The sequence below is a fragment of the Bombus impatiens genome, unplaced genomic scaffold (assembly GCF_000188095.3).
Source record: "Bombus impatiens unplaced genomic scaffold, BIMP_2.2 scf_0264, whole genome shotgun sequence".
NCBI lineage: Eukaryota > Metazoa > Arthropoda > Insecta > Hymenoptera > Apidae > Bombus > Bombus impatiens.
The window spans coordinates 750,392-766,229 of NT_176683.1; the positions used below are offsets into that span (position 1 = coordinate 750,392).

The 15,838-nt window shown below is 43.2% G+C and overlaps 1 protein-coding gene across 1 annotated transcript in view; it reads left to right on the top strand.

Moving 5' to 3' along the window:
* The first annotated feature begins 11,642 nt into the window (after positions 1 to 11,642).
* The window catches only part of LOC100746138, a 60,285-nt gene continuing 56,089 nt past the window's right edge, over positions 11,643 to 15,838 (top strand). The window contains exon 1 of the mRNA XM_003488832.4: positions 11,643 to 12,804. Within this exon, the coding sequence (XP_003488880.1) occupies positions 12,679 to 12,804 (126 nt within the window). The 5' untranslated portion in view covers positions 11,643 to 12,678. The remainder of the gene's footprint in view (positions 12,805 to 15,838) is intronic.

Consider the following 15,838-nt stretch of genomic DNA (forward strand, 5'->3'; position numbering starts at 1 on the left):
TGCTGCTCGATATTCTATTAATCAGTTGTCAGGTAATTTCCACTCATCAAACATCCTTAATCAGACGATTGGGAATGGTACACACCGGTAAATCTATTCGCGATAATTTGCGTTTCATATCGTGTATATTCCTTCGCATGAGTACTACCGATCGCGCAGCGCGCGTCATTCTACCACAATTAAACAAAACGGAAATTGAGGTAACTAACTGTGAATTTCCGCTCCTATCTTCTCCACGAGCCTTCCTGAATATGCGCGTGTGTGTACATTATGTGCTCTTTCCACCCTTATCAGATTCGAAATCATTTCCTTTCCGTACTAAAATTATTTTTTCACGGCGAACACTTTTCTCTCTGTTTCTTTTCTTTTTTTTTTTTTTTTTTTGAATTAACAACACTTAAAGTTTCTAGCGTAACTTTCGCAAAATTAAACGCATCCAAATTCGTAGCTTTCAAAGTCAAACTCAAATTCGACGTTTTCGATAATCTAAACTTTCGTACGATATGCTTTACGTGATCAGACTGCGACGAGTAATTAAGGTTGCATCTGAAATTGAACTATCGTGTTTTACGAGCGTGTTACACATCATCAAGGTACACGTCCGCTGAATCGCTGGATTTCCTTCATAATTTCAAAAGAACAAATAAAGACGCGTCTATGTAAGCTATTAGAAAGAAGACAAACTTGGCTTTTCCATAAGGTAAATATCAATCAAACGTGAAATTCACGGCGGCTTATCCAATAAAGTGTGACGTAATCGAATGGTCGGAGTAACACCGACACGCTCCCGATGGGTGAGCTACATTTGCGTAAATAATTCTGCAGCGATAGGATAATCAATGCAAGAGGATTACGATCTACATACATCGTTAGTTTGTTACCGGGGATATTAGTTTCCAGGTGTTGCCGGGCGTGCGAATGAACACAAAGGCCATGAAACGATAGAAAGACAACGACTTGCGAGAATACGTGCCGCGCGATGCAACTATCTCAATTTATCAACGAAACGAGACTCGTGTATTGGAACTTCACTTTGTTTCAGCTAGCACCTGATTTTGATATAGATGCAAGTTCGATTCAGAATTACATTGTCCAATTTCTCTAATCGAATGGAATTTCAACCATTTTTAAACGTCTTCGTTACTCAATTAACAGCGAACTTATCACGTATCGGATGAATTTCACGAATGTAGCTTCGATCCAGCGCTCGTTTACCTCGCCGCAAATCGTATTGTCATTCCCATTAGTTGAACAAGTAATTTATCTCTATTAGCGGCGTGTCAGCCTGTGTTTAAGATATCGACGATCTTACACACCGTATTAAACCGATTCCTAGGCTTTTGCCTTAAATATCAGTGCTAATGTGCGTAATATAAATATAAGCGAAATATAAATAAAAATAAAAGGCGATACAAAGGACTTTTTTACATTTATTATTTGGAAACGTAAGAACATTTTTGTCACATTCTCGTCTATGCGAATAATTTTATGATTTATTCTACGTAAACTTCATTGTTCCTGTTTGATAGTAATTTATACAATCCAACTATCGATTTATTCTTCCATCAGTGAATCGAACTTAATATTGGGCAACGATTCCCGTTCTCTATTCCTGATTGCACACTGTTTCTATCTTCCTTGCATTTCCCATAGTTTTCTCGATGTATTTCGATCCCTTTTTCCGCTCGAAGGCATTCATTATGTCTGGCTCTGCTGGTGACTCCAAATTAATGGACCGACGCTACGTGTTTCAAACGATGACGTCGGACGCTGTTTTAGATACTGGACAAATTGCCTTTTAGCGCAACTTTTTGATGCTTTCACAGATTCGTGAATACGCGAAAAATAGGTCGACAGATCTTTTTTTTTATAAATATTATCGGGTACCGCTATTCGCTCATTAACAAATTACTCATATGTCGTTAAGTAATTCCTAATCGCGATACCGCTAATGTACGTGCTTCACCTTCCTGTTACAGACCACCAACTACACGACACGATGTGCAAACACCATCTTAGAGCCCTTAAACCGGCTTAATCCACTGCATGCCTTTCACGCCTCCTTAATGTCGCTTCAGTTCGTACGCTACGGTTGTTGGCCTATATGCGGACCTCTCCACGCTTTCGATGCTCAATTATGCCGCGTTACTGCTAATCACTGCGGTATTTGACGAGCAAACATCTTCTTAGGAATATTTTTGACAAGATCTTCGATGGCCAGAACTTCGACGAAGGTAAACGATGAATAAGTAGAGCAGCCAAGCGGAAGTAAAGTCATTGCTAAGTTCCTAAGTTCTTCCTCTTGGTTAATATAACCAAAACTGATATTATGCTTGTGCAACGTGGAAGCTCTTAAAGCGATCGTTCCGTAAAAGAGAGTACAACCGCGTGCTGAATATTACGCGTTCATCTCGACAAAATTTCCTACGTAATCGAAGTAGCGGAAAAGAAAAATATTTCTATGTTGGAATACGATAGCGGACGGTTGTCGTTTAAAGTAGATACGAACGTTGCGGTAAATGTGCGATTGCGTTAATAGCGCAGGAATAATTTACGCGAGCACGACGAACTTTTGTTCGCGAGACTTCTAATACGATGGTAAGACGTCGATGCTGTGTAAACTTTTTAAACAAGTAGACTAATATCGCGTCAACGGCTTCCAAATTGCACCCTAATGATCCTTAGGAATCGTTAAAACGATCGCGTTATTAGTTGAATCGCGTGAAAATTGTCGCGATACTTTTCTCGTCGGTGGTTGTGAGACTGCGAGAAGATGTCGCGTCAGGTGTATTCGGTCGTAATTATCCTTGCTTAAACCAGCCCTCGATCGTTAAGCCACACGCTCGCTGTCGCGTCACGATACGTAACATTCGTGTAACGTGACGTGCAAACACTAGGTTAGCCGCCTTAAGCTTGCACCAGACTGTACAAGCTTTCCGTGTCTCCTCGATGCCACTACAGATCATACGTTACATGTTACTTGGGGCGAAAACCAGGCGATGCAACTATATCTACGACCTCTGGAGCCCTCTCGTATCTGACAATCACGAGCAAAGATGTATTTATGCACGTATGTTTACCTATTAGCGACGTGTCGGCGTAACCGCTTTGCCAGTCGAGATTACGATTATTAGCTGCTCTCGGTGATTGCTGGTTGCCGCGTCGTTTGACTTATCGATGTGAAATCCCACGTCGAATGGCAGCGTACACTTTGTTTCGCGATGGCAAAAATTGGTCGAAGGAAAAGCGAAAGAGAGGAAACGAAAAATGGGAAAGGATAGAGAATGGAAAGTAAGGGAAGAAAGAGAAATTATCGCGATTTCCAGTTACAGGATATTATTTCACGACGTAATGATCGTTTGATGAAACGAGCGAATAATTTCCTAGAAACGAAGAGGAACGCTGCTCGGTGAATCGCGTATCGCGATAATAATTGGTTAAAGAGGTCGGTGGATCGGACCGCAGGAACCGGAAGACCGTGGTTTAGCACGCGAAACTTGGTGGCTCTGCTTATTAACTTATTGCGTCTTCTAAGTTCTCGCTAAACTGATATTAATTACTGTACTCTCCGGAGCTCTAACTTCGCCTAGCTTGTTGTCGCGTTAGTCCCCTTTTCCTCGACCTACTTTCAAATTTCTCTCCCTTTTATCCCTCGCTTTCAACTTCTTGCACCCTTCTTAAACGACCCTTTCACGCTTTCGAGGGTCATTCGAGATACTCTGCAACAATCGGAGCAACGTTGCAGAAGAAATTTGCAACGGAACGACGGTGAATGGGTCGTCGATCGAAGACACGGAAAATAAGGATGAAAACAGGAAACGACATCGATATTAATTCCAGCTTTTATCGATAAATTGTATCGTAGTAAAGTGGAAGCGTTGACTTTGCTTTTCGAAGTAGCAGATATCTGGGTCGAATTACACGTATAAACGAGTCGCGTGGAGGGATAAAGAAAGGCAGAAGGGCGCTACGAAACCGCAAAACCAATAGTGGCGTGCAAGCATCTTTCACCGAGAAAATATTTCCCACTAGACGCTTCTCCGAGAGTCTTATATACGATCGGAGACCCAACACGAGTAAACGTGATTCTTGTTCTCCGGCCAACACGTCCCTCGAGATGAACGAAAATACGCTGGATATTTAATACGGCAGACAAGCTGTAGACGACTGATTTGTGTCACGGACACCATCATCAATTCGGGAATTATAGATGTGCACCGAGTATTTGATCGCTTTCAAGTAAAACATAGAGTAGAGAGTTAACAGATTGTGTCAATTTCTCTGAATTAGGTCAACTACAGAGACTGGAAGCTTTTTAGCGAACTGTATCTTGTTAATCTATTTGAGAAGATCTATTTGGGAAAGCAACAACGTTACGTAAAAGAAGCGAGACAGGAGTTTGAAAAAAGTTACTGAACTCGTACGCTTTGATACCGTTTCTATCTCGGAGATGTTCGTTCCGTTGTGTACGAACATACGAATCAGTTGACGCGCACAGTGACAAATGTTCCGGCGAATTTCAATCAGGAAGAAGATTTCGACATTAATTCCAGTGCGTCGGTCATGTCGAGGTGTGTAATAAATTCGTTTTCCGGGTCCGGTATCGATGCAATTTTCATCCTTCGTCTGAAATGCACAGCCCGTGTCGGTGAACGCATGGCAAAATAAACGTTCCGTGCGATTTTCACTGCACGATTGATCCGTGATTCCATTGATTCGACTGAATGCGGCACATTGAAATAACATCCACTACCATCGTCAATTCAGCTGGACACAGGGAACGGTATTATAAACCTTCCGTCTGACGGTCGTTAACTATTTCTTGTTGGACAAAGGATTAAAAGGAAATAGCAAAAAAAATAAAAAATAGAGAAATCAGAGGGCAAACGGGGAATATTTGGAAATCTTTACAGCGTGAGAGAGTGAAAAAGCGAAAAAACGGGGAAAAACGTGTTTCAAAGGATTGACATTTCGAACAATCGTCACGTTATAACTTATTAATAGAATTTCACGTTATCGGATTTATCTTTTGCAGGTGTGTTTAAAGCGAGAGAAAAGAAAAAATAAATATCCTTTTACCATCGATTCGTAAAAGCGATCACGGTTAATTGTTAACCAACGTATAGATACTTTTATCAAGCGTTTTCACAGATTATTTCATGGCTATTCATTCAGAATAAGTAAACAGTTTAAATCATCGTCGAGCGTGAACCCGTTACCTCTGAATTTTACATCGCGTCGAGAGCGTTTTATTGCACGCCTGTGTAAATTCGTCGTTTCGCTCGGTTTTAATGGTCCTTTAGAAAATATAAATTACGCCCCTCGGTCGTAGCATAAATTCCAGCCTCTCTCTCTCTCTCTCTCTCTCTCTATCTATCTATCTCTATCTCTAACACGGATCATTTGTTACGCTCTACCATGATAATACGTCGATATTATTAAATTCTATTAATTGAATAATTAATTTGCTAATTACTTGATGTTAGACATTAACGCACAGTAATTTAGAACGCGCAATTCGGTTTCTGTTAATGACGTGCAACGAAACCTATTGCTCCAGGGGAATATCGTGTATAAATTCGTCGATATGCTTGCTGGGGAATAAATCTGGTTAAATTACGGATTCGCGTTCTAGGACACTTTAGAGTAAGAAATTTAATAAAAGTTGGGCACAAAATGCGAAGGATGTTTAGGAAGATTGATACGCGGCGTGATATTTTGCTGCTTGAATTTAATTTAAACGGACGAACTGTCCGATTCTTGGTCTTTTTCCGAATTCTGCAGAGACGGTTGACTAGTTACTGACTTGTACCACTCGCCAGTGTAGAGACGCTCCACGTCCTTGTAACTACCTACGGATGTTCTCTTGCTCTGTATTTCCAAGGAGAATAATTGTTATTCTGCCGCATGTACTACTCCCTCCATCGAATATTCTCTAACGAAATTCATGCCAAAACGTCCAGAAAGTCGGTCTAATAACGACCTTTTTTCCCGCCAGCTGCATTTCTATTTCGCTAATTACGGGAAAATTGTTTTGCTCTTTCGAATTTGCAATTTGAGGTCCGCGAGCACCAGGGACACTGTGAAACCTGTAGTTTTCTATACAAAGAACGAACTATGTCGATGTGCGTCGTGTTCACAGGCAGAAAATGTAAATATGCAAGTTGTGTAAACGCGATCGAAACAGAGTTCAACGTGAAAGGAACACTTTATCACAAAGCGACGTTAACGAAAGTAGGATTAAATAATTGCTGGGAAAATGTTATGCTTACAAAGCAAAATTATACATTGGTTTCTTTGTAAGGGAACTCGCCTAATACCGTTTTCGGTAATACATTTTAATTGAAGCGCAGATTATACATTTTAATTTTCACAATACTGAAACTTTCCGAAGTTTCGTCTTGACAGAGGGGCAACGCAATTATTAAATTGTTAAATTCGTAGGGTAGGTGCCCGGAGCAAACGAAATATCGTTTAGTTTCTACCCAAATCTAACCCCGTTAAAACGTTTCGATCTCGTTTTCCTTTTTGTTTTCTCGCATAGTGAATATTCATTGTACGCTGTTTCCTCAAGATCTCGCCTCTCTACCACCGTTCCTTTTTATTTCTATTATTTAGATTAGGCTCCGTACCTTAGATACTCTGTACTTAAACGTTGCTGTGTCGCGCTAGTTGCACTCTGTGCACAATGTGTACACAGCATCGAATAAAGATGTCTACAAAATCGTGGTTATAACATTTTGTTAGACAAAGGCGAAGGTGCATAGATATGAAACAAAAAAAAAAAGGAAAAAAAGAAAAAAAGAAGAAGAGGATAAAGTGGAAGAAGTTGAAGTTGGCAAGGAAAAAGACGGTGGTCTCGCGGTGTAACAGCTATCGTTATGCAAATTCATGTTATCGTTCCAAATAGGCAAGATTAAGATGGCCATTCGTTATGAGAATCGCAGCAGCGGGTCGCAGCTTTGCTTATCGAATAATTTTTTACGTTCCCAGGCTTGATAAACGGGATGTAGAGTATTCGAAGCATGTACACGGCAACGAATACAGGGAGAAGTAAGAAGATAATGTCTGGATGTTACGAGTGGTGCATCAAGTGGAAATGAAACGAGATAAGATCGCGCGGAGAGCAAAGGAGAATATTAGAAATATCGCGAACGATGTACAGCGGTAGTAACAAAATGGCGGTGAATTTTGATAAGAATCGAGAGTTTTTTAACGTCGCAGCGAGCAGTGTCTCTTTTTCGCTGTATCCGACGTATAGTAACGATTGACGTGTCGAAACGTCACGGAAACGCGTCGTCTGTTAGAGGAAAAGGCATATTTCCGGCGCGTTGTAACGATTCGTCCAGCAGCCAGACAGAATTAATCAGTTTTCCCTAGCACGATTGCTAGTCACGTTTTATGAAATTCCAGTGAATCGAGTGTAACGGGCCTCGTTAATAAATAACCATCAAACTGTTCGTAATAAATTAAGGGAAATAAATTCATAGCAGGGAAGCAACGTTTTCGTCGCTAAATAATCCAGATCGTAATCGGTTGAGTCGCGGCCATGCATTTAAATTCTCAATTAGAATGTCGCGATCGATCCACCTTTGGGATACGTTCAGATATTTTTCAACATGGATCGGCTTTGAGAGCGGAATCGCAGCGGTCTTACCGTCATGTAAATCTTTTAAAAACGCTCTTCACGTTGGCTGCGCTTTTTCCCCTCTAGTTTTGCCGCACTCTTTTTCCTCGTTCTCTGTCTCTCCTGCTCTCTTTTCTTCCTTTTTACTTTTTTTTTTCTTTTTGGCTTTAAACTGCCACGTAATGGCGCTCAGTACAGTTGGTTATATCGTCGTCGCGTCGTAATTAATCCCCTCGCTAGAAGCGTGCGGAAGCGGAAATCTCGAACGGCTAAAATGTTGCGAATCGTCCCCGATCCTTTTCCTGCCTCGTATGGCTGTTTATTCTTTTTTCGTCGTTTGCTGCGATCGCTGCTGATTTTTACGGAGTACATTGGTACTCATTTTGAATTACATCCACGCCATATACTAATTTCATTAAAATTCATTTTCGAGAAGCTTGAAATCGTGTTTTAGAGGAGATTCTATAACGACAGGATGACAATTAACTGTAAGTTAATCCTCGGGTTTAAACGTTGTAATTTTAGTAGCATTGTTTTTCCGCGATGTTATTCTCGGAGTCTAATAATTTCTCGGAATCGAGTCGATAGAGAAAGTTCACCGTTATTGCGATACACTCGGACAACCGTGTCGCTTCTTTGGCTCGGTTCGATAACGCGCAAGAAACTTGGAAACACCGGCTGTGTACACTCTACAATTTGTGGCTGCACAAATTCCACCAAATTTATCGAATTTCGCTGCACCACGATAATCATGCGGCTTTGTTCGTTTTAAGGGGAAAAAGTGCGCCCGCTGGAGAAATTAAATTTCAGCCTATCCATCGATTTCAAACCCGCCGCAAACAAACTATTCGCAAGTTTTCGCTGATTCCCGCTTATTCGTTTTAGAAGAGTTGTCGCTCTACTCACCGTTATCCCGCCGTAATTTGATTTACACCTAAGGCTTATTTAATTTGCAACGGTAAATTAATTAGAGCGGACGCGAGAATTGCGCGCATAAAGCGATAATCCAGACACAGAGCGTTTTTCTTATTAGAGTACTGGTCTTGTGATACAGATTTCACAGAAAGAGGTATTATACCCGCGACAGTTCTATGACTAGAATGTGACACAACTAAATACACATTTACTTTATCCTTTAAACATTAGTACTGTATTTTCGACGAATCGCGAGGAAACACGTCAACGGGAGTCGTAAATTCCCGTTACGATTATAATAATCGACACCACGAGTTGATCGATCACCTGATTTCCGTTAAGATAATAGGGGCGGTTAAGATAGTATAACGCTGCGATTAACAGGGTTATAAGGTTTTTATTTCCAACACTTATGAGGTACACTGTTGAGTATGTATACGTTAAGTAAATGACTGATTTAAGGAGAGTAACCCGTCAATGACTTGTTGACTATTCTAACGTTGTAGAATAAGTAAAGTACAGTGACGACGCTGTGTCGGAGGAAAGCTAGCGATGGGTGTGTCTAGCGCACGGGACCATCGGATTTGTTCATGAAATTTTGGTCAGGGAAGCGAGGGAAGTATACATTGCTTCTGATTGGATAAACGAAGGTTGGTGGACTAGGAAGGGTCTTAGCCGCCCTCGATAGAAAGTTGCTAGTGGGAAGCATCGTACGTGAGAAAAACTAACTTTTCAGTGTCAAGCCTTAGTAGACAATAATCTACAGAAAATGATTTAGAAGTAAAGATATTTGTTCGGTCTGAAGGACCTTAGCTAGCAAGTTATTGGGATTAATGATGGGTCCTTAAGACTATTGAGGGTACGCAGTAAGGATGAGCGGACATCTAGTTCCCGTCTGGCCCGCCGTGTTTGGCCTTGTCTAGGCCAACAAGTACAATTACTTTGTATCATCGTTGCGCGTTTAAGTTTCCGTAGATAAATGCACGAACGTTCGCAGTCTATTTACAACTGTTAAGTCACGTGGTATAAGTTAAGAATCGATCGGACGTGGTTGTCACGAGGGAAAAGGTGCAAGCAATTTTCCAAAGTTCGGTAGAAAAGTTTTCTCCGAATTCTATCCAAAGTCGATTAATCATCTTGTCAACGCCTTTATCCCATCTGGATGTATCTGGCCGCGTGATTCGTTCCGCCGATAAAATGTCTGTGAAGTGCGTCAGCCGAGGTTTATCAGCCCGCAGGCCGAATCATCAGGCAGATTGAACGAACGAATTAACTCTTCATTGAGCGATGCGTTACACGAGTTACGTTTTCTTTGTCTCCGTCTTTACTCAACTTGCCGAGTTTCTGTCTCTCCTTCTCCATCGTCTCCTTCGCTTCTGCATTCTTCCAAGTCTTAATTATCTTCCACCCACGATTCAACGATGACACGAAGCTTTCACGCGGATGATTCATAAAAATGTTGACGACCAATTTTAAGCCATCGTTAGATTCAGAGGTTTCGGAATAGTTTAATCGGCGTTACGAGATTACGCAGTTCTGAAAAGTTTCAAGTTATCTTAATCGCGATAGGACTCGGTCGATTAAGACCGATCGAAGAATAATTAAAGGAAAATTGAAACACGAACGAGCCGAACGATTTTATGTGATTATATGTATATCGATCGAATTGGAAAAATTATACGAGCTGCGTTTATGAGTTTCTAATGGAACATTAATTTGCGGCTTCGATAGGGCGTTGAATCGATGGGGCAGTAAAATTAGCGTTCGTTTAACGATTATCGAGGTACTCGTCGACCACCACTATCATTTAGTTCTGCCAATTCGGTGTACGTTGCTGGACCTACATATATCCAACGAAATTGAAAACCGATTCGACGCGACGATCATTCGCCCATATTCCTTTCGTCGATGTCTTTCTCGTAATCCTCGATTCCGTGGCGGAACCACCACCAGTTTTGTTTCTTCTTCATCTTCTTCCTCCTTCGCGAAAACCTATGTTCCACGTCAGAGGAGACGATCCAACGAGGGCAATTTGAAACGTCTTTCGCCAAAAAATCGGACAGCAAGCGTTTGTCACGTTAAGGGACAACTGTAACTTTTATATTTTTCCGCATCGTAACTCGTGTCGTCTCATCTCGAAAAATACGCGATATACCAAGTCTGGCGGACGTTCTACTTGTCTACACGCGAAGCACATCGTTTCAAGTAACCTTGGAGAAAATCGAAAACTTGCGGATCGGGAAAGTACCGCTTTTATCGTAGCCGTACCATGCTTCTGTCACGTAATCTTGAGGGTTAGTTGATAAAGACAAGAAGGTAACCAGGTTTATTTATTAGCACAGCACAGGTTTACAATAATTGAGACTGATCGGAGAGATGTTCACTATTCGTAGGTTTTGTCTATTTCTCTCTAGGTGTTCTCGTCTCATTACGAAGGAAAGCTCGGTGTGGCTGTGCCCTTTTTAATTAACAACGCGGATTCGTTGTTCGCACCTTCCGTTAGGAAAAGTGAGGGTAACGATTCACAATGCCAATTGGTTATAGGCCATGTTAATAAATGAAGATAGGAGGAGAAAGCCTCCTACCAACGTGGCTAGTAGGTAATATTGTTTATGGGAAAAACCAGCTTTTTCGTTAGTCAAGTATTGGCTTTTTCCCATTAGGTAACTACCTGCTTTCCCCGTAATTAGTAAGGACTGTTTCAAGGACCATCCATAAGCAGATAACACAAAAATAATAAACTTAAAAAGTTTATGGTGGATCCCTGAGGTAATTGAGGGTACGCGGTGAAACCTGCACATATCCGGCCCTTGTATGAATTGACGCTACACTTCCCTTGACTCTTACATAAAACAGGCTTAACGATCGATTCCATATTCTGGGATACGACGAGAATTGAAACGGATCCACGCTTCTCGCGCATCCTTCGCCGAAAATTGATTCGCAGCTGAAAAGAAGACTGCCTTCTTCGTCCCCTCGATCCCGCCAATAATCCACGATTCCCATCGCGCGCGTACGGTCCATTCTTATTTCCCCGCTCCCCTCCCAGCTCTGGTGGAGGCGTCGCGACGATCGGACGGACGGACGTAGCGAGGACCAGCAAGCAGACTGGGAACGTCAGAGTGCCCTACGACTGCGCCGCGTGCACATCCCTGCCTGCTCGATCGTCATTCACGCGACCGTAGATCATCGTTTACGCTCTGCGAGTGCATCGATCGCGTGATCCATCACGATTCTTATTAATTCGTGAAGAGGACGGTTTGCCAGTGATTCAAGTGTTCTCGTGCGTCACCATTGCTGTCCGTCTTCGTGGATCTCCGCATTTTTCGATCCACGCTTGTTCGGGTCTAGAAGCAGAGAATTCAAGGTTACAATTTCTCGAGTTTCGTCGTCTGTGTGTCATCGTTTCGTCCGACAGTTGCCTACTTCGACTATTGCACGAAAAATTCGCAAGTAACCGCGTAAAATGCGCGCGCCCTGACGAGCCACGATAAGCGACGTCGTTCATCGAGACACCGTATCGATTGTTCTCCTTCATCGAGCACCGTTTACGATGCTCCCGCGGCGAAAGGCTTGAAAGAGCCTGGCGAAAAAAGCGGATCGTCCAAGTACACGTAGCCTTTCGCAAACGCGATCCAGCGAGAGCTAGAAAACACCGGACGATCGAGAGCGATGCGTTGAACCATCGATCACGACGAGCGGCGCGGGGATGAGCGAGGCGTTCAATTAAAGCGTTCCAGAAGTGAGCGACAGAGAGCGAAGGAACAGGGGGAGTCGCGTGACTCGCTTGGAAAATATTAGTCGCAGAGACGGGGTTTATGATGTCGTCTCTCGTTCTCGTCGTTATACCGACCGAATATCGGTCGCGTTGAAGTTTGGAAAAAAAAATTCCTCCTATCAACCGCACCAGTGATTACGTACACAGCGTTCGATCGGCCGAGCGTTTTTTGTCTCGAAAGATCGCATCTCATAGCGTGAGCGAGCGACGTGAAATATATTTTCGTTGAACGGCTGACGATCGCGATCGACAACGTCCATGCTAGCGAGCATTTCGACCGGTTGATCTGGCGCGCGCGTGACACGAAAGAGGAACATCGGACTTTGGAAGTATTCCAGCTGCAGATCCAGCGTGGACAATGAAGTGGTGCTTAGTGGTGCTGATTCTGGTCGGTGTCACACGGGCCGACAATTCCCTCGAGACGGGCTATTCGATCTTCACGTGTCCGGACCTGAATTCTCAAGAGGAGATCGATTTGAACGCGGTAAGTCTTCTCAATTGTCCTTTCCTCCCCCTCCTTTTTTCTTTCTTTTTTCGTCGTTCTCCGCGATCATCCGCCGATTACGTAACCGTGGATTTCTGCGGTTTGCCTGTTGGATTGACACGTCCAATCGTGAAAATAATTGGCTACCATCCTCAGCCTTGACATCAGATTTTCACTGTAGACTAAAGCCAAGGATTTCCGCGTTCCAACGTGGCGAATTTTTCTTCCTTTTACTTCCTTCGCTAGGATGTTAGAGTGTTACCGAATGACGTTCTGTTATTGAAAAAGCGATGAAAAATTTACCAGTCGGACGATCTTGCCTTTCTTTTATTTCCTTGCAGCGAGCAAGAATCGTTCTTCCGAGGATGTTTTAATCGCGTCATTAAATTCGTGCCACGTAAACTGGAACGAGCAGGATTTTTCCGTGATTGCTTTAAAACAATTACCCATGCGATGATTCTACGTAACGGCCGTTTCTTTTACGAAGAGGCGAAAAAACCATGTTTGCCGCATCGTCTTAAGCATTCCAGGGCACACTCGACCGACGCGACGCGATGGTGCGAATCGCACGTAGAAATTCTATACAGGCAAGAATTCGCATACTCGTAAAATAATGCGCGAGCTGCTCGTACCGGAGATTCTCGGGAACGTTTAATCGAAGCGCCATTAAAAGCTCGGAATGAAATATCGACGCACGATGGTGTCTTTCATTCGTCTTTTCCTGGCAAACCTCAACGTGTATCGAATGATTTTTATCGTTACGTACGTGGAAAGGAAAAAAGAAAGAGACGCGGACATCGATCTGTCCCAATGAAAATTCAGAGATCCACGGATGATTTGTATCGCTCTTTTTTTTTTCTGCCAACAGTAGAATATATCGTGGAAAGATACGGATCTCGGTCGGACCTCGCCTCTTTCAGATTAATGCGATTCCAATAACTGCGCTGGTTTGTTGCCGAGTTTGAGAGCCGTGACAACCTACCGTTACATCGCGTGTCTCCCCCGCCGCTTTTATTTTCCATTAAAAAAAGAAAAATATCGTAGCAGGGAAAATGCGAGTCCAGCGGACGCGCATTAAAAAAAAATACGAGGAAGAAGAGGAAAAAGGTAGAAAGGCAGGCGGCATTCGATGCGACCTCGCTGATAAATGTAATATCGATAACACCGTGGACGTGTCGCGGCGTTTTCGAAAGCGCGTCGGTTGTTTTCTCCCGGTTTCCGCCATCCTCCATTTACCTTTTTATTTTATTCTCCGTTCCGTTCGTCGGAATTAATAAAAAAATCATTTCACGCCAGACGAGATATAGTTTTTTTCCCCTCCCCGCCAACGCTGTAGATACTTTTTCCTTCCTCTTTTTCTGCCTTTTGGCCAATCGCACCGGCCACCCTGTTTAACTTCGATAGATAAAAATTCGTTACGTTGTATCGTGAGTTCATCAGACGGTAAACTGTTTTCGATAGAGATGCACGGGGCCGGCGCTTTAGAGAATCGGGTCAGATTTGAGCTTTTTTAATGGACGTCCGGCGTCGGTCCGCGCGCATACGCTCGCCTGCCAGAATTCTAGCATCTTGCGTGGGATAATCGATACTCTAGTTTGATGTTTGTGCTTGGTTTTCTCTTCCTTTTTTTTTTTTTTTAACATGCTTACTCGTCGTAGCGTGCCTGTATTTTCGTTTCATTCGCGCGTATTTTTTCTGCCGATGCTGCGGCAAATGGCACGGCGGGTACCTGAATTAAGAAACGTTAAAATCGAATGTTTGTAAATCGCTACGGAGGAGGCGTACGGAGAGCGAGTAAGCGCGCAGAGACGAGTCGCGTCCGTAGTGGCACGGAGTTGAGCCGTAGCTTAAAGTATCGTTAATTCAAAACAATTACGAGTTCCTGGCACGCGGCCTCTACGAAGTTGTCGAGTCGTTCGGGGCTTCTGGTTATGTAGCGAGCGCATTAAGTGACGGCTATAATTTAAATGGCCACGTCCAAGAGCTCGTAATTCGTATCTGGCTGCGTTATCGACGCGATTTGCGCTCTCTCTTTTTGTTTCGTCAAGCATCCTCCTCTTTCCGCCAAGTCGATGAATAAGCGGCGAGGATAGAACGCAGCGGAAACGCGGCAGATTGCGCGGAAAAATATTTATCGAAAACCTTCCCCTTTTCTGCTGTTCGTATATATTGGAATATCTCGGATTCGCAGACGATCGAAGACACCGCACGAGATTATTGGGTTCGAAGATTCGTATGGAATTCTTGGAAAATGCAAATTGATGGCTTGAAAATGTAGCTGACTCGCTAGTTGTGGTATTAGACGGGCGCGAACGGATCACGAGGTTAGAATTTTTTCCTCGGCTCAACGATTGTTCGCGTTTTTGCATCGGCGTTGTATCGATCCCTCGAAAAATTTATGCATTGAATATAAAATGACGAATTACGAGCGATCGGACGTCCTGAAATATAGAACGCGACAACGCCACAGCGATATATCGCGACAATACCGCGTTTGCTTCACGACATCACCGCGACGCGACGTTTCCGCACGATTCATCTTCTTGAACGATTTTGAACCACGCGTTGTCTAACCTCGTCGAGAAATTGAAAGAAGAACTTGAGAAAAAAATCTGCCGTCTAAAGTGGATAATCTGACACCCTAAGGAAAGAGCAGAGATCGTCTTTGCAACAGTCGTCGTGAAGCGCCAGGTAACGAACCATTCGACTTAGCAAGAGTAGCAGCGAGATACATCAACGATTAGCAAAGTCTCGCCCAAAGAGCTTGTCTTTTTCTCAAAGAAATCCACGTAGCCGGGCATAAAGAAACGAAATAGGACAGTTACTTAAATCGTAGACGAGCCATCGTGATGCGAGATTGGCTGGGACCCTCCGGTGATACAGTGACGCGCTTGCGAATGCAGTGGATCCAGCGCATTTACAGTTCCAAGTAGGTTAACGCTCGAGCGTGTACTTCTTTCCTCTTTTTCCGCTTTTCCCTCGTCGTTTCTCTTCTCTTCCGGACAGGATAAGCTAACGATAGCCCCCCCCCCCC